At 37.2% G+C, this 23,768-nt stretch overlaps 5 protein-coding genes across 5 annotated transcripts in view; 2 read left to right on the forward strand and 3 right to left on the reverse strand.

Annotated features, from left to right (window-relative positions):
• The window catches only part of LOC101898414 (uncharacterized), a 110,183-nt gene extending 106,301 nt beyond the window's left edge, over window positions 1–3,882 (reverse strand). Inside the window, exon 1 of the mRNA XM_020034623.2 lies at window positions 3,744–3,882. The gene's annotated coding sequence lies outside the window, so the exon portion shown is untranslated. The remainder of the gene's footprint in view (window positions 1–3,743) is intronic.
• On the forward strand, window positions 163–4,513 carry LOC101898242 (LETM1 domain-containing protein 1). Its single transcript, XM_005177439.4, has 4 exons — window positions 163–533; window positions 711–1,271; window positions 1,336–1,624; window positions 3,902–4,513. Exons 1-4 carry the CDS (start codon window positions 388–390, stop codon window positions 4,265–4,267), a joined length of 1,362 nt encoding a protein of 453 aa, XP_005177496.1. The 5' UTR covers window positions 163–387; the 3' UTR covers window positions 4,268–4,513.
• Window positions 4,514–6,394: 1,881 nt separating this feature from the next.
• On the reverse strand, window positions 6,395–8,175 carry LOC101890225 (large ribosomal subunit protein eL14). Its single transcript, XM_005192150.4, has 4 exons — window positions 8,053–8,175; window positions 7,579–7,680; window positions 7,155–7,349; window positions 6,395–6,719 (listed from the first exon to the last, which is right to left on the reverse strand). Exons 1-4 carry the CDS (start codon window positions 8,053–8,055, stop codon window positions 6,519–6,521), a joined length of 501 nt encoding a protein of 166 aa, XP_005192207.1. The 5' UTR covers window positions 8,056–8,175; the 3' UTR covers window positions 6,395–6,518.
• Window positions 8,176–10,891: 2,716 nt separating this feature from the next.
• On the forward strand, window positions 10,892–14,795 carry LOC101898063 (ribosome biogenesis protein BMS1 homolog). The gene is made up of 3 exons (XM_005177438.4): window positions 10,892–12,271; window positions 12,327–12,870; window positions 12,927–14,795. The coding sequence occupies exons 1-3, from the start codon at window positions 10,967–10,969 to the stop codon at window positions 14,606–14,608; spliced, it is 3,531 nt and encodes a 1,176-aa protein (XP_005177495.1). The 5' UTR covers window positions 10,892–10,966; the 3' UTR covers window positions 14,609–14,795.
• LOC101897897 (lebercilin-like protein) lies at window positions 14,704–23,621 on the reverse strand. Its single transcript, XM_005177437.4, has 7 exons — window positions 23,461–23,621; window positions 23,048–23,080; window positions 22,759–22,987; window positions 22,446–22,702; window positions 20,167–20,392; window positions 17,148–17,762; window positions 14,704–15,043 (listed from the first exon to the last, which is right to left on the reverse strand). The coding sequence occupies exons 1-7, from the start codon at window positions 23,604–23,606 to the stop codon at window positions 14,792–14,794; spliced, it is 1,758 nt and encodes a 585-aa protein (XP_005177494.3). The 5' UTR covers window positions 23,607–23,621; the 3' UTR covers window positions 14,704–14,791.
• Between the last annotated feature and the right edge of the window lie 147 nt (window positions 23,622–23,768).

Raw genomic sequence — 23,768 nt, forward strand, 5'->3', positions numbered from 1 at the left:
ACTGTAAATGTTTTATTAATTTATTATCTTTCTTTTCATGTCTAACAGGCAACTCTATACTCGCACTTTCGATTCTATGACTCTTTGGCCATCGACCAATCAATCGATACTATTTATCGATTTACTCCACGGTGTAGTTTTGACACATACAAAACATATGTGTGTCAGAAGAAGAGGAAGACCATCTCGCAGTTGTTTATTGCGTATTCGAGGATTTTTTCACCGCAAAGTAGGAATTGTTTGTGCAACGTAACGTTACAAGACGACGACCACGGCGAAAGGGCATCATTTGACGATACGGAAAAGTGGCTTGGCAATTAAAGGTCCAATTCATTGGTCCTACATATTTACGAAGTTGGAGCAGACGTTGGTGGGCATTTTTCAAGAATGAGTTTGGCACTACGTTTGACTCGGCTTCCGGTGGTCGTCGTAAGCGGTGTTTGCCAGGAATCTTCAACATCGATATTCCACAAACACAGCTGTTTAGGTAACAGCACAAACGCATTACTGCGACGACACTACGTAACTTCAAGGTGAGTAAAAGTGGCAAATTAGGATTAATTAATACATGATTTTGTGTTAATACGTACATACTTTTGTGGTGGTGTCTTCCAATTGTGAAAACATACATATGTACATATATGATTTGCCAGATGATTTCACAACAGCATATAATATTTCAATAATCGATCTTCATATTTTATTTATAGCGATCCTGCACCCAAAAAGACCCCCTCCACAACCCCCGTACCACCGAAAAGCACTCAATTTGATACGAACAAGGAAAAGGTTACAACCCCCATCACAGATGCATTCGACACGGCAAAGAGTGGGAAACCCTCAACAACACCCCTCTCGGAAAATATCAATAAATTGCAACAGGCTACGGCACCCATTAAAGATGCTGCAAAGCAGGCGGTCATAGCCAAAACGAAACTATCACCACAACAAGTGCGTGAAAATGTTCGAGGTTATATGTTTACACGATTCTTTGACTATGTCAAGAACTATGACAAAGTTTTGGAAAAGAATTTCCCCTCGGCTATGAAAGTCTATCGGGTTTTCTTTGATGGAGTAAAGGAATTCTTTGCTGACATGAAACGCTTTTTGAAAATTGCACGCATTGTAAATGCCTCGTCAAAGGGACTGAAGAGTCTAAATCGTCAGGAGTTGGAGTTGTACATGCAAATGCCCAGGGATATGATAAAGGTGGCGCCGGCTTTGATTTTATCCTCATTGCCCATGGTGGGTTATGCGGTGTTTCCATTGGTGTAAGTTGTAGTGCTATATAAAAATATTGGAAATTATTTTATATTATTTCTTCTATTTCTGCAGTGTCATGTATCCCCGCACATTTCTAACCTCCCATTTTTGGACTCTGCAACAAAAATCAGAATTTAAGCAATATTATTTCCTGGAACGTTTAACCTACAACCGTCCCGTGTTACGTTGCTTACAGGCCAAACTGAAGACTACCAAAAATCATCCCAAATATGAACAATTTGCTCAGGTCCTGGGCCAGTTGGGTAGTGGCACCCATCCCAGTGTGGAACAAATTTTAGATATTAAAGATATTTTTGCAGATTCACCTTTTAATTTAATATCGCTGCCAGGAAAACATATCGTAAGTAAATGTGAATATAAAATATTTAATTTAATGGGCTTGACTAAAGCTGATTATCCCCGTTTCAGAGACTTGAGCCATTGAATTTGGGATACTTTTAAAAAGGTCATAAGATAATGTTGTGTATATAGGAAATGTCCTCCTTCATATCCAGGAAATCTATTATTAGATCTATTGAGAACCTACACTTAATTTACATAATTAATCTTCTGGGACTCCAATTAGAGCTACTTCAGGGAGAAGAGAATATTTTGGATATATTATGGAACCTCTTAAGAAACTTATTTAGGTCCATATTAATGTCGTTTGCCTCCAAATCGCGCTTCAATTTGGGGATTTTTTAAAGTTTACATTTGCGGATTCTTTGGTTCGCAAACGGTAGACTTTTATGAAGCTTATTGGGCTGCATATTGAGACCCCCATTTCTAGTTTTGCTATTGAAATTCCCTTACTATTTCACTCTTTTTAGAGAGGGCATATAAAAGTAAGTTTCAGGAAATTTATTGCCACCATAAAAGGAATTTTAAAAACTAACAATTTGGAATATTTGTAGGCTTCCAATTCAGGAGTCAATTATGCAGGCTTAAGAAGTTCATTAGATGATTTGTTAAGTTTCACATTGAGCAATTGATGAGGGCTTTCATTAGGAAGTTCATTGGGGCTCCAAAAAGAAGCATTAAGGTGTATTTAAAACGTCTATAAAGCTTCCCTTCTGGAGACGTATTTCTGCTCCATTAGAATTTTCATTGCGGCTCTTTTAAGGATAATGTTCAATATTTAAAGCGGTTTGTTATATCACCAACGAGGAGATGTATTGAAGCTCCATTAGAAAGTTTAACAAGGGTCCAATTAGAAAAGCATTCAAGCTCCAATTAAAGAGCCTTTATAGCAATCTATTGAGCTTCTTATGAGTAGATGTAGTTATGGTCCATTAGGAAAACTCATAAGATTAATGCAAGAAGAGTATTAAAGCTCCCAATAAGAGTCTTTAAACGGTCTATTGTGTCTCTTATGAGGAGATGTATTCAGGCTTTATTAGAAAGTTTAACGAGGTCCTATTAGGATAGTATTCCAGCGACCGTTATTTCGTCTTTAAGGCAGTCTATTAAGCCTCCTATGAGGAGATATGTTTAAGCTCCTTTAGGAAGTTTAGTAAGGCTTCTTAGGATAGTATTCACGAAACCATTAATGCTCTATTAAAGGCTCCAATAAGGAGATGTATTTAAGCTCAATTTGGGGCTTTATTAAGACTCCAACAAGACTGTATTTAAGTTCTTATTGAGGGGATGTATTTACCTCCACTATGAAGTTTATATGGCATTGGATTCCGTTTATACCCCTCCTATCTTCGTCATTCCATTTGTAACACATCGAAATAATAGTTTTAGGCCCAACAATATATATATATTTAGGATCAGCGTAAAATTCTAAGACGATTTAGCCCCTTTCGTCCGTCCGTCTGTTGTAATCGCGCTGGAGAGAAATCGAATAAAGATAAGAAGCTAAAATTTTGTACCGATCTATCTTTTCTTTGTAGGCAAGTCAAGTTTGAAGATGGGTTATAACGGTCCATGATATCGTATAGCCTCCATGTAACGGTACCCCCGATATTCGGTATTTTGACGATTTTAACCACATTTTTTTAATGGAATTGTCGGACATTTTACACAAGGAGTTCTTCGTGACTATTTTACCCCCCGAAATAGAATTGTCTATATAGGTCCACGATATCGTATGTCCCCAAATATAATTGTTCATCCCGATATTCGGTGTTTTGATGATTTTAGGCCCATTTTTTAATAGAATCGTCTAAAATTTTACACAGGGAGTTCTCCGTGAGTAGAAAAAAAGTCTATATAAGTCAACGTTTTGGTATAGCACCCATGTAACGTTAACACGAGATATTCGATATTTCTAGGATTTTCGCGACATTATTTACTGAATTTGCTTCAATTTTCGTATTTAAAGTTCGTAATGGGTACTACAACCTATGACGCAAAATTGTCTATGCGGGTCCACGTCTTAGTATAGCCCCAATACAAACGTACCTCTTTTTACGGTATTTTTGATATTAGCGACAAAGTAAAAACCAAAAAAATTTATAAATTTGGAGTCTTACCTTTTGATCATTGATGGCGACTTATTTTTAAATAAAAACCTCAATTTCTGTTGGTTCCGGTTTGCGCTGCTATCTTTTTCATTTGTATTCCTTTCATTTATAAAATATGACACTAGGAATTTTAAAAAGAAATTATATGAACTGTTTTTTTTTTTCAGAAATTGCTCAACAAAATGCATGGCATACCCCGTGGCTGGTTCAAGCGTCACAGTTTATACGAGCATGCCTTCTTCATACACTACATGGACCTGGCCATATGTCGTGAAGGTGGTGTCCACAATATGCCGCTCGAGGCATTGCGTAACGCATGCTACATCCGTGGCCTTAATCCCATTAACATGAGCAACGATGACATGATTATGTGGCTGCGTGATTGGATCAAGATCTCCCAAGAAATACGAGTAGAACATTTAACATTGTATTTGCATTTGCCCATCCTGATGGCGTATAATCATCCCAACAATTGGCAATTGTTGTACGGCCATAAGGATGCCAAGAAACAAAGTCAAGCCGCCGATCAATAAATTAGAGCAACGACAGAAGGAAGTGGCATTGCAAAGTCGACGAAGATAAATCCAAACACTGCATCTAGAAGATAGTCAAAAAACAAAGAATAGTAGTCCTAAAACAAAACAAAAAACTGGTCTGTTATGTTATTTTTAATGGTTCCTTTTTCATTTGGTTTTCGTTTTTTATAAGTTTTATTGAAGTCCTGAGAAAGAAAAAAAAAAATCAAAATAAAAAAACAATTGCTGTTAGATAATATCAAAGTGGAGGAGTTTGTTTTGCATGGATATAGGGTATGGTTGGAAAGGATATTTTTGGTAAATACCTACACAAAAAGAAATTTAATTGAAGGAAAATTTGATGGTTAGCAGGACAACTGGGAGTTGAATTTACATCACTCTTGAGGAGGACAAAAGTTGGTACTTGGATTTACGAGAAATAACCTTTTCTAACGGATATTTCCAAAGATTTTGCGGTCCACGATTTAATCCATGTCAGGATTTTAAAGTTTATTTTATATTTCACGCGTGTAACCTGACGGTCCAACCGTAATCTCGTCTACGGTACGAATATGTTCTGGATGTTGGTATAATATTTGAATTTATTCAGAAAATTTCAAAAAAAATTCTATTCTCATTCCAATTCACAGAGGTTGTAACCTTAGGCCGAATGAGAATTCTGTAGTTTCGGTCCCGGGGCCCCCATATTAGGTCTGTTCCAAAAAAGCTAGAATGTAAGAGTTTTTACTACGATAACCTATTTTCCCTTCATGATATCGAAGAAAATTTCAAAACTAGTAGATTCTTGCATGTACTGGAACAGGGCAATTGATTTAATTCGAATTAGTAATGAATGAATTACAACTAGCCTGTCGAAAAAATTGAACTTGTGTTTATAAAGAAAAAATATTGGGATAATGGAAAAAGCTAAGATGTATTCGGAGATCAGAAGCAAATTAAGATCAGGGGCCATGCTCAGATTATTTTGATACTTTTATCACTGGTAAGTGTTTTTACTTTAATTCCGAGAAAGACATTTTTTCGTGGTCGAAAACCAAGTTATACGACGCGAATAAACGACGGGATACAAAATCCGGTTATCCGGTTCTACTGACCCAAAACCAAGTTATACGACGCGAATAAACGACGGGATACAAAATCCGGTTATCCGGTTCTACTCACCCAATATATGGGCATCATTTGAAAGTTTATGGGAACGCCTACCCAAATATCTAAGAAAATCCGGTTGTTCGACCCGAAAGTTCGGAAACAAAATCCGGTTCTACTGACCCAGTATATGGACATAATTTGATAGCTTATAGTAATATCTATCCAAATCTCCAAGATATGATGTTCTATTTAATCATTTCGGTAGTAATACAAGGAACTTGACATTTTTTTACCAAAACTTTTTGAAAACCCAAAAAATTGAAAATGGGTCAAAGTTTAGACTTAGTCTTAACTTTTGCCTTTCTAAGATGGTGCAATTTTTGTCGATATCTTTTGTAGCTTTCATATGATACCCATATCGTATAAATCGGTTCAATAGAACCGGATAAATCCCGGATTTTGTATTCCAACTCGGAATCTTTGTCTAAATCAGGGTAAAGAATTGAGGCTAACCTGAGCATAGTCCCTAAAAACTCGACATAAGCTGATGATATTGTGGTGAAGACTGAGGTGACAGTCCTTGCCCGAATCACATTAACATGGATCTCTAGACCCAAATAATTGTACTCACTGCGCAACACATTCTGCAAGAATCGATCCTTCATCTACAATTTAAAACGACACAAGTGCCATAAGACCAGCTACTGTGATCACAGCCCCTTACAGGGATTTTTTGACCTCTTCGGAAATACAAGCAGCACAATCCGGAATGATCCAGTTATATCTTACCCAGCAATATATTCTCAATTCCTTCTAAACTGAAGAACAGATTATATATATATATTTTTTTTTTTTTTGGAACATTCAGTAAACGGATTGAGATGATTTCTAGAGTGAATGGAGTACTTGGTCACAGGTTCCGAATTTCATCGACAAATGAGTTTTTCCAAAAGGATTTCCTTTCAACTGCTAGCAGATGTCGTTATTAGAAGAAAAATAATTTCAAAAAATTGTTTTTATTTTCTTAGAAAATAGTTTGTTTTTTCATCATATTTGTTTATTATCTTCTTTCTTTAGGTCTTTAAAGAAAAAAACGTACTAAATAACTATTCAGAACATGTGTGTGTGTTATGTCAAGAGTAAATATGTTTTATCAAATTTACTTCTTGGCAGCGCCCTTCTTGACACCCTTAGCCTTCAATTCGCGAATGCGATCACGTTTGTCCTTCTTGAGTTTACGGACGGTACCATCTTCCTTGGTACGCTTCTTCAAGGCGTTGAAGGCAATGGTCAACAACTTGTTGCGTTGACGCTTGGCATAACGCAGCTTGAAGCGATCGAAATCGTTCAATTGGGAGCGCTAAAAATAGACAAAACAAAATTTATAAATTACAAACTCTCGCGAGCATACAAAACCAACAATGATGTGTAATGAATTTGGTTTTCGTTTTCAGTTAATAAAATAAATTAGCTTCATTTATGTATCAGCCGGCAATTCCTATCAAGAACTTTCATTATCATCATGTTGATTGGGATCCAAATTTATATTCGAAATTAAGAAGCTATTTTCTCCCAGCCACAACAGTACATACCTAAAAGAAAAGAAACAAAACAAACAATTAGTAAATAAAACAATGCATTTTCTTGCAACAAGCCATGATAATGAAAAAGATTTTCAGTTAAAATGAAATTAGCTTCATGTATGTATCAGCCGGCAATTCCTATCAAGAACTTTCATTATCATCATGTTGAAGAATGTGGTAATATTTGTATACACATTTGATTGTCAACATACCTTGCAAATGTTTTGAGCCTTGGTGGACCAGGGACTAACTTTCCATTGGGCCTTCAAGTCACTTTCGGTCCATGCCTTGCGGACAACACGTGTGGGGGCAGTGAAGGGGAACTTGATGCGGTACTTGGTCAAGTGCAGATTGTTCAATCTGTATTCTTGGCGGGGGACACCAGTCAAGGGACCATCAACGAGAACCTAAACAAAACATTACAAAAAATTTAAATTCAATCACATCATAAATCCCACAGAAATACATTCAATATGGCTTCATTGTTTTGTTTATTTGTTGGTCTCAGTAATTATGGTAAAATAGCTTCAGTTATGTATCAGTTGGCACTTCCTATCAAGAAGCCAATAATCATCATGATCACAAATAAACAACAACAAAGCCACATCTCATGGTCTTCATGTGAAAAAAACTTACCCTGTTTTGGTCAATCACGTCGACAATGGCGACGAGACGTCCCTTCAAGGGACCAGCCGAGCATTTCGCAATGCGACCAGTTTGTACAAATCTTTGGAAGGGCTAAAGTAAAAAAGAAACAAAAACACTCATTATTATTACTTCTTCCACGAAAAAATCGAAAAAATTTTCACATTTTTGTAATGCTGTGGAATGAAATGCTATCAAGTCCCGCGGAATCCAGCAAACACGTTGTGCACGCACTTTGTTCTTCTTTTGACACATTGTCAGCTGTCAAACGAGCTGGCTCACTTGCACACTCGGGTCTATCAATTGTTTTTCACACATTCGCATGCATTATTTACACAAATTTTACATTGTTTTACGTATTTTTCAATGCCGCACCATTTGCACATATATTTTTAAAGGACTTGCAACATTTTTCCACACATTTTCATAAATTTTCACGAAGAAAAAATTGAAAACATTTCTTACCATGACTGCTAACCGGAAAGAAAGAAATGTAAAAGAGCGAGAGCAAAAGAAAACGCCATCTTCCACAAAATTTTCTAGCAGTTTTATTGTAGAAGATTATACTAATGGGCGTTGTTACACCGCATCTATGTACAGAGTTGTATTTTTGAAGTCATTTTTAGAAGTCAACGAAATGAGAAGGCATACACATTTTTGATCATGTTTGCTGTAAAGTGATCTGATTAATTTGAGGTAAATTTTATAAGTAAATGTATCTATTAGATCGTGAAGGGAAAATTGCCAGGGTAAAGACGTACAGCATAGGTATTTTTAGAATAGATCGAGATGCATAATTGATGTATTAAAATCATAAAAGCCAAAGGAAGGTGAGTATACATAAAGGTGCAGATACATAGAAGTAGCGTTCTATAAAAAGGTACGACAGCTTCGTCAAACTGCAGGTCAGCTATGTCTGTATCCTATCAATCGATCCTAGATTTTAAAAATATTTCGTTTATATTTTTTAAAACAATAAATGCATACAAAAAATTTGCAGAAGTCGGGCACACTTAAAAAATGTAAAAGATTAAACTTTTTTATTTGGAGTACATAAATGCTAGAATACACAATGGGATTTTTTTGACATCGTCATTTGTTTCCTGTATTTGTTTGCAGTAATCGAAAATATTTTTTTTCACTGGATTCATCATAATCTCTTGAGGTGGGTTACATAAAGGTGGAAGTACATAAAGAGCTTTTTTGCCTGGCATGTCATCGGCTGGCTTCTTCGTAAAAGAATAAAGAACCTAATGCGAAAATCGAACTAAGTCAACATAAAACTTCTTTGTTCCTCTACGAAGAAGCCAGTCAATGACTTATGCCAGTCAGAACAGCTCTTTATGTACTTCCACCTTAAAACGCTTTTTTGACTGGATTAAGTCATCGGCTGGTTTTATGTATTCTCACCTTTATATTCATTTTCATTAACACTGGAGTACAGCCTTGTGTTTGTATCCAGAGGATCCTCAACTTGTCCTTCTGCAGTAAGATGATCTTTGAACAGTCCAAAAACAAGCCATCGGCACTCTTTTTCGTAAAAGATCAAAGGATTGTATGGCTGAATAAAGGTTAGAATACATAAAATGCTTTGTGGACTGGCAAAATCGAACTAATAGTTCCCATTATAATCTTCAAATGCGAAATTTAAAACAATTCCGGCGAATAATGTTTCTAAAGTAATCAAAATAACGAATAAAGGGAGGTTCTGTTATATCGGGGCTTTACGAAGACGTGGAACTTCGTACGAAAATTTTTGTATAGATTGTACTACCCTTTACAAACTTCGAATACGACATTTCAAACAATTCGGGTTAATGATGTCGCTAAAATCATCAAAATACCGAAATTAGGGCTATACGAAGAGGGGACCTGCATAGGAAAATTTTAGTCATAAGCTGTAGTACCCATTACAAACTTCGAATATGAAATTTGAAAAAAATCGGGTGTATTATGTCGCTAAAATCATTAAAATACCGAAAATACCGGAGGTACCGTTATATGTGGGCTATACGAAGACGACATGGCCCATCTCATTTTCTTCAAAAGATAGCGTAATTAAAACCTATAGACAGACGGACATCGCTAAGTCCAGAATATATATACTTTGTAGGGTCTATCATGAATATTTCGAGGAGTTACAAACGGAGTGTCAAAAATAGTACGTTTACGCTGTAAAGGTTTAAATTGTCCATTCCATTTCATATACCTCAAATAAATCTTCATAAAGAAGGTTACAGTACGTTTATATATATGAGGGTTAACCCACTGGATTTGGATTTAAATTATCATATCCATTATGCTAGGAACACAATTGGAGCGAACGACGAATTTCGCCCTACGCGGCGACAAAATGAGCCGCGAAAATTCGTCGTATGGAACACAATACCGACGAAATTATAAAACAGCTGATGAAGTTGTTTACTTTTTGCTCATTTGTTGACTACAATGAATTATACAAGAACACATAATTCTTTACGTTCTCTATTATAATTTCACTTATGTCCATCTTCTCTATTATAAATGCACTGATATCCATCTTCACTCAGGCGCATGTACACAAATAAATAAACAAATTAATTATGTTTTTTTTATACGAGTAACAGATAGTAGAGTGACCATAACAAATTTTAAAGTAAAAAGTAACTTTATTTACTAAAACACATAAAATTCGTACAAGTATGGCCACCTTGCTGTTTTGTTCGCCGGTCGCCGGCGTATGAAATAGAAATAAAGCTAATTGAGTTCGCGGCGACCGACGAAATTTTCGCCGGTGCCGTGATTGTGTGCACTTCCATATACACATATGTGTTTTATTTTTGACGACGAACATACGCCGCGAAAAAATTCGTCGTTCGCTCCAATTGTGTTCCTAGCATTACTTTTACTTCAAATAAATCCTCTCAAAGTAGGTTAACCCTACAAAAGGTTCTAACGTAAACATGGCATTAAACCGGAAAAATGCTCTAACATAAACATGCCAAAACATGGAGTGTACAAAAATAGCAGCGTCGCCATCTAATTTTCACATTTTACCAGTTTTCATTCAAATACTTTCTGTGAAAAGCAGTTCTCTCGGAGCTAATTTAATATTTTCTAAATATTATTAATAAGAAAGAACGACAACACAATTATTTTCTTTTATCTTGAATTCAATTCCTCTAAAATCTTTTAATTTTTCCTACATATCTTATTTAATCTCTTACAATCGTCGAAAATACAACCATGTTATTGCATTTGACAATTGTTAATAATATAGTCAATTATCGACCTATATATCCCCAAATCGCACGTGTAAATAGTGGAAACATTCGTTACTGCCGGAGATCTATTAAAATTACAATTTTACTTAAAATTCTTAATAGACTAAAAGCACAACATGCCAGAAGATGAAGGAGCTGATAAGAAGAAATCTCATCGTGCCCGCCAATCCGGTGTTAAGGCCGAGAAGAAGAAATTAAAAGCCAAAAAAGAGTCAAATCAAAAGGAGCCAACATTGACTGCACGGCAAAGAAACCCCAAAGCCTTTGCCATTAATTCGGCTATCAGTGCTGAAAGGAATTTCCGACGCAAAGAAGATTTAACTGCGAAGAAACAACATATTCCGGTGGTGGACCAGACACCAGATGAACCACCGCCAGTGTTAATTGCAGTTGTCGGTCCACCCAAGGTGGGTAAAACAACGTTGATAAATAATTTGATTAAAAGTTTTACCCGGACAAATGTGAACGACATCAAGGGTCCCATTACCATTGTAACGTCCAAGAAGAGGCGTATTACCTTGCTGGAGTGCAATAATGACATTAACTCCATGATTGATGTGGCAAAATGTGCCGATTTGGTGTTGCTTATGTGTGATGCCAGTTATGGTTTTGAAATGGAAATATTCGAATTCTTGAATATTTGCCAGGTCCATGGTATGCCTAAGATTATGGGTGTTCTTACACATTTGGATATGATTAAGAATACCAAACAGCTGAGGAAGAGAAAGAAGGAGTTGAAACATCGTTTCTGGACCGAGGTGTACGATGGAGCAAAATTGTTTTATCTTTCCGGTTTGTTGCATGGTGAATATCTCCGCAATGAAATCAAGAATTTGGGACGTTTCATATCCGTGATGAAATTCCGTCCGTTAACATGGCGTGGTGCCCATAGTTATTTGGTTGTGGATCGTGTTGAGGACATCACCAATACAGATGTTATACGCCGTAATCCTAAGTGTGACCGTGATGTAGTGCTGTATGGCTATGTTCGTGGTGTGCCACTGAAGCAGGAACATATGGTGCATATTGCGGGTTTGGGTGATGCACGCATCGATGAGTTGAGTGCAATTTCAGATCCTTGTCCCTTGCCGGGAACTGAAAAGAAGAGAACGCTCTTGGAGAAGGAACGTCTGCTGTATGCCCCCATGTCTGGTGTGGGTGGTATAGTGTATGACAAAGATGCAGTGTACATTGAGTTACAAGGATCTCACAGCCACAAAGACAAGACGGCAGAGGCCACTGAACAGGAAGAGTTGGTGGGCAAGCTGATTGGCAAAAAACAAACAGTGGATGAACAAATCGATGAGCAGGAATTCCGTTTGTTTTCTGATGGTGCTGCCATTAAATCCAAAGATTTTGTGCAAGAAGATGAGATGGCCAGTGGGAATGAAGATGACGAGGATGATAACTCTGGAGAAGAGGTAAGTTGTTCGAAAAATTGAATTTAACATTTTTACTAAATTAGATTTTCTTTAGGATGATTCTGGTGTTGATGACGACGATGATGATGCAGAAGAGGAGGGTGAGAGTGATGATGAATTTGCTGGTGATGACTGGCGTAATGAAGATTCTCAAAACGAATCCAAAAATATGGACTCCGAAGAAGAGTCCTCAGATGATGATGATTATCAGGATTTGGAAAAGTTGAAGAAATCCAAAAATCGTTCAGCTTCAAGCGATGAGGATGGTGAAGGCGATGAGGAAGGGGAGGAGGACGAAGAAGAGGCAATTATTGCCAATAATATGAGTTGGAAAGAAAATTTGGCGGAAAAGGCCAGAGATGCCTTCCTCCAGCGTCATTCCGAATCTAAAAATCTAATGCGTTTAGTTTATGGCTGTTATACTCAGAGTGAACGAAAAAAGACTGCAGAAGAAAACAGTGATAACTCGGCCGAAGAGTCGGAAGATGAAGATGCCATTGGTGGCCTATTCAAGGTAGCAGCCAAAAAGCAGACTGAACTGCAAAAAGATAAGGACCTGCGCGACAAATTTGAGTCATGTTTCTTTGATGACAATTTTGGTAAGTTTTAGATGGCCAAATAATTTTACGGATTTTAATTTAATGTTCTTTTGTAGAAAGCACACGTAATTGGCTGGAGGATTCGAATAAGGACTTGATACGCAATTGTTTTGTTACGGGAAAATGGAAGGCCTCGGAAGATGCTGAAAATCTGCTACGTCTGGATGATATGAGTGATGCCGATAGTGAAGTATATGGCGACTTTGAAGATCTTGAGACGGGGCAGAAACAAAGCGGCAAACCTAAAGAGGAAGAAGAGGACAATCAAACAAAGGAACCAGAAGCAGGCAGTGAAGCCCTAAAACGTAAAATGACCCGCGTTGAAGAGGAAAATCTTACCAAGGCCGAAATTATGGCCAAGAAACTGAAACTTAAGGCCAAATTTGATGCTGAATACGACAACAAGGGGGAAAAGGAAGAGGATGATGGTCGGATTAAGGGTGACCATGACTACTATGAAAGCCTTAAGGCTGAGGCCCAAAAGCAGTCACAGCTAAACAAAAGTGAATTTGAGAATTTGGATAATGATTTGCGTGTACAAATCGAGGGTTACCGGGCTGGCATGTATGTCCGTTTGGGATTTAAGAATGTTGCGGCTGAATTCATAGAGAACTTTGATCCCACCTATCCGGTGCTTGTTGGTGGCCTAAATATGGCCGAGGAAAATATTGGCTATGTCAATTGCAAGGTTAAGAAACATCGTTGGTATAAGAAGATTCTCAAATCAGGAGATCCTCTCATCATTTCCATGGGTTGGAGACGTTTCCAAACAGTGGCCGTCTATGCCAAAGTTGAAGATAATTTCCGCCATCGATATCTCAAATACACCCCTGAACATGTTACCTGTAGCATGACTTTCTGGGGTCCCATAACTCCACAAAATACCGGTTTCCTGGCCCTGCAAACTGTGCGTCACGACCAAGAGGAACTGAAACGCATAGGTTTTCGCATTGCTGCCACTGGTTGTGTTACCGAATTGGATAAATCCTGCCAAATTATGAAGAAACTTAAACTTGTGGGTCATCCATTTAAGATTTATCAAAAATCTGCCTTCATCAAAGGCATGTTTAATACCAGCCTAGAGGTGGCCAAGTTTGAGGGTGCCAAAATAAAAACAGTTTCCGGTATCAGAGGTCAAATTAAAAAGGCCCATCACACACCGGAGGGTTCGTTTAGGGCCACCTTTGAAGATAAGATTCTGTTGAGTGACATTGTCTTCTGTCGCACCTGGTTCCGGGTGGATGTACATCGTTTCTATGCCCCCGTTACAACGCTGTTACTGCCACCCGAACAAAAACTCCATTGGCAGGGTATGAAGACGCTGGGTCAACTGAAGCGAGAAAAACAAATTAAAAATGAAGCCCAGCCGGATAGTTTGTATACCGAAATCAAAAGACAACCCAAAGTATTTCGTCCATTGGTCATACCCAAGAGTTTGCAAAAGGCATTGCCTTATAAGGATAAACCTAAGATGGGTCCTTTGACACCGGCCGAGAAGGCTGAACGTGTGGCTGTTATACGTTCACCACACGAACAAAAGGTGGCCAAATTGATGAACATGATCGAAACCAATTACCAAGAGAAACGTAACAAGGATCGTCATGAAACCAAATTGCGTGTCAAGAAATTCAAACTGCAAAAACGGGCTGAGGAGCTGTCCAAATTGAAACGACAAAAGGAGTTGCGCAAGAAAGTCTCAAGGGCCCTCAGTAAAATGAAGAGTAAACAGAAAACATAAATACCATAAAAAAAGGTAATTTTGTTGTTCCATGTAATGTTTCCTTTTTCCCTCTGCACCCAGATCCAGTATGGGCGCGGTTGTAGTTCAATTAATTTAAGTTTTTTAGTTGCTAGTTTTATTTGTATAAAGAAATGTTTATAATTAAAAAAATAAAGTACGAAACAAAGCCTTTTTGGTAATTTAATCCTGACTATTGTTGTCCTCAATGGCCTTTAGGGCAGCCAAGAGCTTATGTTTGCGACTGCCAACGACATTACGTTCAACGGCAATACTATTTCTTTTCTTTGGGGTATCTTCTTTCAGCGCTCCACTGGTTGCCTGGCGACAAAACGTATCGAGAAAGGCCTCACGTTCCTTGTAATCATCGGATATTTGTTTCCGTATGCTGGAGATTTCCTCTTTCATGCGAATTTTCTTGCCTGCGTTTGGAAGCTGAAAGGTACAATCTTTTATTAGATTTTTTTACAAATAAATGGCAACAAGTTAAATAGTATCTATCGGTTTTAACGACAGATGTATACCCCCCAGCCTGTTCTAAATGATGACCTTCTATGGGGGAGTTTCCGAAGCTGTTGGCCAATATTGTCCAATTCGTATCTGACCAAAGTCAGATATAAATATTACAACCTGCCATATTTGCATGTGTGAAATTTGAAGAGAACAGGATGCATATTTCGGATTTTATGATCGTTTTTGGTATTCAAAACTTTGACCCTTTGTGTGGCAGGTAACAGATAGGATCCGGTCACTACCACCTTTATATTAGATCTTCTGTTGATAGAAATATTGAGATTTGCCAAGTCTCACTGGAATCGGACGGTAATCTCCCGTTTTATGAGCTTCATGGATACTCAAAATTTTGACCCTTTGTGGGGGAGGTACCAGAAGGAGTGGACCGATATATCCCATCTTCACAGCAGATCTTGTGTTAGTAAAAAAAAATGGGATGTGTGAAATAAGAAGAGAACCGGGTGCTTATTTCGGATCTAACGATAGTTTCGTTTATTCTAAACTTTGACCCTTTGTTAGGGAGGTACTAGAAGGAATGGTCCGATCTCTACAATTTTTATAGCAGATCTTGTGTTGATAGAAATATTGAGATTTGCCAAGTGTCAATGGAATCGGATGCTAATTTCCCGTTTTATGAGCTTCATGGCTACTCAAAACTTTGATCCTTTGTGGGGGAGGTACCAAAAGGAGTGGACCGATATATCCCATCTTCACAGCACATCATGTATTAGTAGACATAATGAGGTGTGTGAAATAAAAAGAGAACCGGATGCTTATTTCGATTTAATAATAGTTTCGCTTATTCGAAACGTTGACCCTTTGTGGGGGAGGTACCAGAAGGAATGGTCCGATCTCTACCATATTTATAACAGATCTTGGGTTGATGAAAATATTGAGATGTGCCAAGTCTGAATGGAATCGGATGTAAATTTCCCGTTTTATGAGCTTCATGCACACTCAAAATTTTGACCCTTTGTGGACCGAGTATATCCCATCTTCACAGCAGATCTTATGTTAGTAAAAATAACAGGACGTGTGAAGTAAGAAGAGAACCGGATGCTTATTTTGGATTTTATGATCGTTTCGGTTATTGAACCTTTGTGGGGGAGGTACCAGAAGAAATGGTCCGATCTCTATCACCTTTATAAAAGATATTGTTTTAATGGAAATATTGAGATTTGCCAAGTCTCAATGGAATCGGATGGTAACTTCATGCTTTATGAGCTTCATGGGTACTCAAAACTTTGATCCTTTGTGGGAGAGGTACCAGAAGGAGTGGACCGATATATACCGTCTTCACACCAGACCTTGGTTTAATAAAAGAATATTGTGATGTGTGTAGTTCCCAATCGGACTCTTACATCACATCTTATAAAAGTTATAATTATTCAAAATTTTGACCCTTTGTGGGGGAGGTGCTTGATGGAGTGGACCGATATTGTCCATTTTTGCACCTGACCTAGAACTGATGCAAGTATTAGGATTTGCAAAGTTGGAGCAAAATCGTATTATTCTTTCTCTTTCTGTGCAGCAAAATATTTTTTTTTGAAAATGTCGACCTTTTGTGGGAAAGGTACCAGAATGAGTGGACCGATATTGCCAATCTCCGAACTGGGTCTAATTTTGATAATAATATTACGATGTACCAAGTCTGGACCTAATCACACACACACAGACGGACGGACATCGCTAGATCGACTCCAAGTGTACTGAAACGGATTTGGTCCAAAGAGTCCTAGGGTCTAAAACCGTTATTTCGTTGGGGCAAAATAACCAAATAATTGAAATGAGAATTTCATAAAACAAAAGTTAGCGTTGGTAGGAAGAGGTATTGGGTAGAAAACATATGATCTGATCCAGAACTGTAAGAATGTAAATGTTTTTGCTACTATAACCGATTTTTCTTTTAAGAAATCGGAATAATTGGCAAACTAGTAGATTATTGTAGGTTCCATGATTCAAATATAAGTTTTTCTTTCATAAATTCATTTTCTTAATTTCAATAGCTCAAGTGTCTAAAATTTACCTCCACTTTTTCTTGTTCCTTAAAGTAATCCCCATTGTCTTCGTATAAATCTTTTTCCAAATGTTTATCGATATTATTCATAAAATGTCCCGTTTCATTGCTATCATCTTGAATCGAATCCTTTGAGTCCTCTTCATTGGATGAATTCTGTTCTGCGGTATCGTCGTCTTCCTCTTCATCCTGTTCATAATCATCTTCATATTCCGTGGAGAATGTCTCGGTTTTCTTTTGCTCCATTGGATGATGATTTGCCATCGTTTTCTTTTCTGAATGTTGTGCCTTACCAGCATCGCCATCTCCCTGATCAATACGCCGCAGTATGGCAATCGTCTTACCAGAATGATTTTGTTTGCTTGCATTTGAAGGTGGACTTGTCGGATCACAATTACCATTCAGTGACATCTTTTTAACTGTACGATTGGAACGCTGAGTCACAGTGTGATTGCTCTGTGTTGATCGTTGTGATCGTTGGCTGTTGGAACCTTCGAAATCATCAATCTGTTCTCCATCACCTCCGTGAAATATTAATTTTTCCAATTCTTTATCGTCTTTCTGATCTTCGTGGGAGTTGACTTTGTGACGTCGGGGTATATTCATATTGAATTTATCTTGAAGCTGAAAATATGTGAAATAATTGGATTTTTAGTTTCGAATAATTAAATTTTCCAAAGTGAAATGGGGTCCTGAAAACAAGAGTTTCCCATTTAAGAAATGTACGTGGAATGGGTAAAATTTTGACACATTTTGTTATAAATTACTTTTAATATTCTGAACGGCGAAGAAAATTTGGTATTCAACACAGAAACATATAAAATCTGAAGCCGAACAAAATTGAGAACCCGCTCAAAAACAATTAAATGAATCGCTCGCCTAAAATCAAGAAGTGAAATGTTTTCAAATAAGTCTATGGACAATTCATGAACCAGATATGAAAGGAAAACAAATTGTCAGACCATAACAAGAGAAGCCCAGATCAAGGCCCCCTTTAGTTACGAAGGGAAACATTACAAAGACAGAAATGGTAGCCAAAAAAGATGAAACTAAATGACGAATTTGATGCCATATTAAGGGCCCACATAACTATTCAATGAAATAAAGGCGAATTGAAGGTTAACGTGCTGTCATGTAGCCAGTTAGAAAATCATCGATGGAACTCATGCACTGCTAAGGTAAATTTATCAATTCTACCCAACGATGTGAGCTGTAAGGAGGATCGACTTTGATAATTCTTCTGCAATCATCATTTTTATACCCTTAATCATAGTTTGGAGGGTATATTAAGTTTGTCATTTTGTTTGTAACACCTCGAAATATACATTTTAGACCCCACAAAGTATATATTCTTGATCAGCATAAAACTCAATGTCGATTTAGTGATGTCCCCCGTCTGTGGAAATCACTCTAGCTTCCGAACGAAATGAAGTAGGCTAATAAAATTTTACTTAAATGTATATTATGTCTGCAGGACTTTTGTTATTGAAAATGCGCCATATAGGTCCACGTTTTGGTATAGCGCCCATATAATGGTGCCTCCCTATTTTCGGTACTTTGGTGATTTAGGCGACATTATTCACCGGAAATGTTTCAAATTTGGTATTTGAAGTTCATAATGGATACTACAGCCTAAGACAGAAAATTGTTTGTGCAGGTCCACGCCTTCGCATAGCCCCATATAACGATACCTCCCGATATTCGGTATTTTGGTGATTTAAGCGGCATTATTTACCGGAATTATTTCAAATTTTGTATTTGAAGTTCGTAATGGATTCTACAGCCTAAGACAGAAAATTGTTTGTGCAGGTCCACGTCTTCGTATAGGACCATATATAATGGAACTTCCCTTTTCGGTATTTTGGTGATTTAAGCGACATTATTTACCGGAATTATTTCAAATTTCGTATTTGAAATTCGTAATGGGTACTGCAGCCTATAACAAAAATTTTTGTATGCAGGTCCACGTTTTCGTATAGCCCCATATAACGGCACCTCCACATATTCGGTATTTTAATGATTTTAGCGACATTATTTACCGGAATTATTTCAAATTTCGTATTTGAAGTTCGTAATGGGCAGTACAGCTTATGATAAAAAATTTCGTATGCAGGTTTACGTTTTCTTATAGCTCCCATATTACGGTACCTATCGATATTCAGTATTTTCATGATTTTAGCGACATTATTCACCGGAATTGTTTTGTATTTTGTATTGGAAGATATCAATGGGTACTACAACCAATGGAAAAAATTCTACTTGCAGGTCCACGTCTTCGTATATCTCCCATATAATGGTTTTCATTTAAGTGGTAGTTTTCGGATTTCTTGGAATTTTTAAAGTTCTTTCCCAATGGTGGAGTGCACTTAACAATTGCTTTTTTATTTTGCTTTATTCTTTTTTATATACCCTGCACCACCTTTCCTTACTGGTTGTACTTTGAATCTTCGTATTTTGTCCAAAACAGAAGCTCTGTGGAAGCGACGGAAGCAAAAACGTCTCAGAGTAGATTGTAGATAAATAGCTTGCCAAAACGATTTTCGGAATGTTACGTTTAATTCTTAATTTGAGACGAGTTGTGGTCAGAGGACTGTTCTTCCACCCAGTAGGAATAGTTTCGAGTAGAAGAGTGTCCTGTTCAGACAGGAATAATTCAATCAATTCTAAGACACCAATTGCGATTTGGAGTTGAACGATTTATTCAAAGTCTCTATCCTCAACGGTCAACCCCAAGTCTATTAAATTGGCACGGTACGAAAAAATGTAATTCCGAAGTTCGGAAGTATCGATAATTGGTCCAAGAAAAGAAACAAGAAGGAAGGCAATGTTTCTGGAAACAGCTGGAGATCGAGGGGGTCTATCTCTCAGGAATTTTTGAATAATGAACTGATGTGAAAACCGTTGGCCTAGTAGAACGATTTATTCCGGACTGTCATATATTCGGTAGATGCTGATGCCGATTTCTCGTAATAAAAATAAATAAAATTGTTCCATATAAAATTTTCTAAATTTGTGATTTTTAAATTACCTGTAGCTCCTCTAATTTTCGAAATCCTGACAACTCCAGACGTGCCTTTTCCAATTTCATTAGAACTTCCTTGGTTTTACGTTGTTCAGCGAGCAATTGCTGTTTAGCCTGTTTGGATTCCAGTTGCATTTTGCGTGCCATCATTTTTAAATCGTTATCCTTTTCCTGCAGACGCGTTTCCAGCGATTGAAGTTTTTCTGTGAGTTTTTGACGATCTTCAAGATTTCTGAAAAGGGAGTTGGAAAAATATTAAGGGTTTAAGGTAAAATATGAAAATAAAGTCATGCATCTATTTAGATTCGAGATTTTTAATGAAAATTGAACAAATTTGAGAGAAAATGGTTATAAATTTTCGATTTTCTTGCAATTTTGCCCATACCAACATTTTTATCTGTGAAAATGGAATACTTCTGTCAACTATATCTGGTACCTCACGCATATTTCAACATTTTCTAAAAATTACCACATATTTCATATAAAGTGAAGGACGTAGTCGATATAGTCTAAACCTGGCACGTCGCAATATTTATATCTTATTTATTTAGGTCCGATACGAAATGGACAATACTGGCCCATTCCTTCGAAACCTACCCCATAGAGGTTCAACAATTTTGCAAAAACAGAAGTCAAAATATATTTAAATAATCGAAAATTGGCTGAGGGTATACATCTGTTGGCAAAATCGACTGATACTTTTTAATTTGTTTTGAAATGTTGAAAATGTTGACATTTTGTGTGGGGAGGTACCAGAAGGAATGGACCGATATTGCCCATCTCCGAAGTCGATCTATGCTTGACAATAATATTACGATGTACCAAGATTGGATCAAATCGGATAGTCCCTTTGAGAGTTATCATGCCCACCAGCCAGACAGACCAGCGGACATCTCTAGATCGACTCCAAATATCCGGAAATGGATTTAGTCCAAAGAGACCTAGGGTCTGAAACCGTTATTTCAATGAGGCTCTATAGCCATATGACTGAAGGTATAAAAATGACTTGAGACGTATTACGTCTAAAGAGACAAGGGACCTACTTTTTGACCGTATCAAAATATATAGATATGACTTAGGGCTGAATGAAATTCCCTACTTTTTATTTATGGTATTATGACTTTGTGCATTTCTTTGTAACAGGCAAAAGAAAACGAGATAGATCGATAGTTCCTTTTGATGATCTGCATAGAATCACATTCTGAGTCGATTTATGCATATCTGTCCGTCCATCTGTCCGCCCGTCCGTCCATCTGTCCATGTATTTTTGTAAACAAGGTACAGTTCCCATTTATTGCCCTATCCAGATGAAATTTTGCACAAATCATTTGTTTGGCCCAAGGACGAACCCTATTGAAATTGGAGATAATCGGTCAAAATTTAGATATAGCTCCCATATATATCTTCGTCCGATTTGCCTTTTATTGTGCACCAAACGTGTAATATCAGCCCGAATAGTATGGAATTTTGCATATACAACCAAATTAGGTCTTAAAATAAGTATGCCAAATTTGATCGAAATCGGTTCAGATATAGCTTTAGCTCCCATATATACTGTTCATCCGATTTGTTATTTTTGTCCTCCGCAGCCGTAATATGCACTCTGTAACAACAATATTTGGGGAAATATATCAAATACAGCTCAGAAATACATTTGCTAAATTTTATCGAGATCGGTTCAGATTTGGATATAGCTCCCATATATAAATTCGTCCGATTTACCTTTGATTGTGCACCAAACGTCTAATATTTGCCCAAATGGGATGAAATTTTGCACTTACGACCGACTTGAGTCTAGAAGCTAGTACGTCAAATTTGGTGAAGATCGGTTCAGATATAGCTTTAGCTCCCATATATACTGTTCATCCGATTTTTTATATTTGTTACCCACAGCCGTAATATGCACTCCGTAACAACGATATTCAGGGAAATATATCAAATACAGCTCAGAAATATCTTTGCCAAATTTTATCGAAATCGTTTCCGATTTGGATACAGCTCCCATATATATTTTTATCCGATTTCAAATTAATTGTGCATGGGCAATACAAGTCCGAATTTAAAAGATACAAAAACTTCGGCATATTTAATCCTTTGAACTTTAAATTATAATTATAATCATAGCGTGTATGATTGAATTCTCCATAAAAACTCTACTAAATTAGCAAAGTGGGGTAGGGTATCATAAAGTCGGCCCCGACCAACTTTAAGACATTCTTTACTGTTTTCAATTAAGGACGAGGGTAAAAATCGTTTGTGCCCTGTTCCATTTCCCTCTTACTTACTTATCCTTATTTAATTGTATATAGTACTTGTTTTGATCACTCAAGGACAATATAATCGATTCCTTTTGTTTTAGTCTCTGTTCCAGATCCTTGTTGACAGCCTGTAAGTTGCGATATTTGGTTTGCCACATTCTTAGCTCCTCGGCGTGGGAGTGTAGCAGCTGGGGAAGTTCGGCATTGGTGGATTCATATTTGGACAAGGCGGAGTCCTGGCGTTTGTGTAAAGTTCGCAGAATACGATTTTCATGGGCCAATTCCTGGAAGAAAAGGCAGAACAAATTAGATAAAAAATATGTATGTGTGTTATTCTTACCGCTATAGTTTGCTGGGCATTTGCCAACTGATTTTGATAAGTTTTAATGCGTAACCTTCGAGCCGATAAAACCCGTTGCCTTACTTCATTTGTTGCCGGTATTAAGGCCGGCTGGCGCATGCAACCATTTTTGCCATCCATGGCGACTGGAAGTTTACGTCTATAAATATTACTGGCCGATCCCTTGGAACTATTCGAATACAAACTTTCACAACTTTTCGTTGAGGTTCTGCCAAACGAAGAAAAGAAAATGAAATACAAAGTCTCTTTTTTAAATTCTAGAACTTACGGATTCATAGCTTTACAATTTCCCGAAATAATACTAGAGGCCGAAATAGATTTGCGCGGTGATAACATGGACGGTAAATATTTGCAAAACAAATTCAATAAAATTAGAAAATATATAATATTTTGTTTTATTTTTTTTCCCTTCTCCAAATGAAGTTTCCTTTTGGCCTTTGATGTGATTCGTTATGAAAACATGATTGAAAATTAAAACAAAGTGATTTGACGCTTCAATGCATCTTGTTTATCGTCACCATCGTTGGCGCTGTGGTTGGTGTAGTCATAGTGACCATCCAACACACATTCGATTTCTATGACGTCAATAACACAAAAATAAACAAGAAAAGTGCAATTGTTGCAAATTTGGAAAACAGATGTTGTTTTTCGTAAAACGTTAGACGACTTGGAAACACTTACCCCGGTAAATTAACCGCCAAATTTTCGTTGACATTAGCAGTGCGCGCAAGGACGAAGGAAAGGGATATAACAAGTGCCACACTGCAAGGATGTTTGTTTAAGCAATGGGAAACGTTTATTGCCGGAAATAAGAAAATTGAAAACATTGTAATAATAGCCGTGTTTCATTATATGGATAAATATTTAGAAAATAAATTTTGAATTCTACAAGAACTTCTATAGGTGTCCTATATTTATTTCTACTTTATATGAGATATGTGATGTGAGTTTTTAAAATAAATATTAAAAGGTGCGTGAGGTACCAGACA

This window comes from Musca domestica, unplaced genomic scaffold (assembly GCF_030504385.1).
Source record: "Musca domestica strain aabys unplaced genomic scaffold, Musca_domestica.polishedcontigs.V.1.1 15, whole genome shotgun sequence".
Lineage (NCBI taxonomy): Eukaryota > Metazoa > Arthropoda > Insecta > Diptera > Muscidae > Musca > Musca domestica.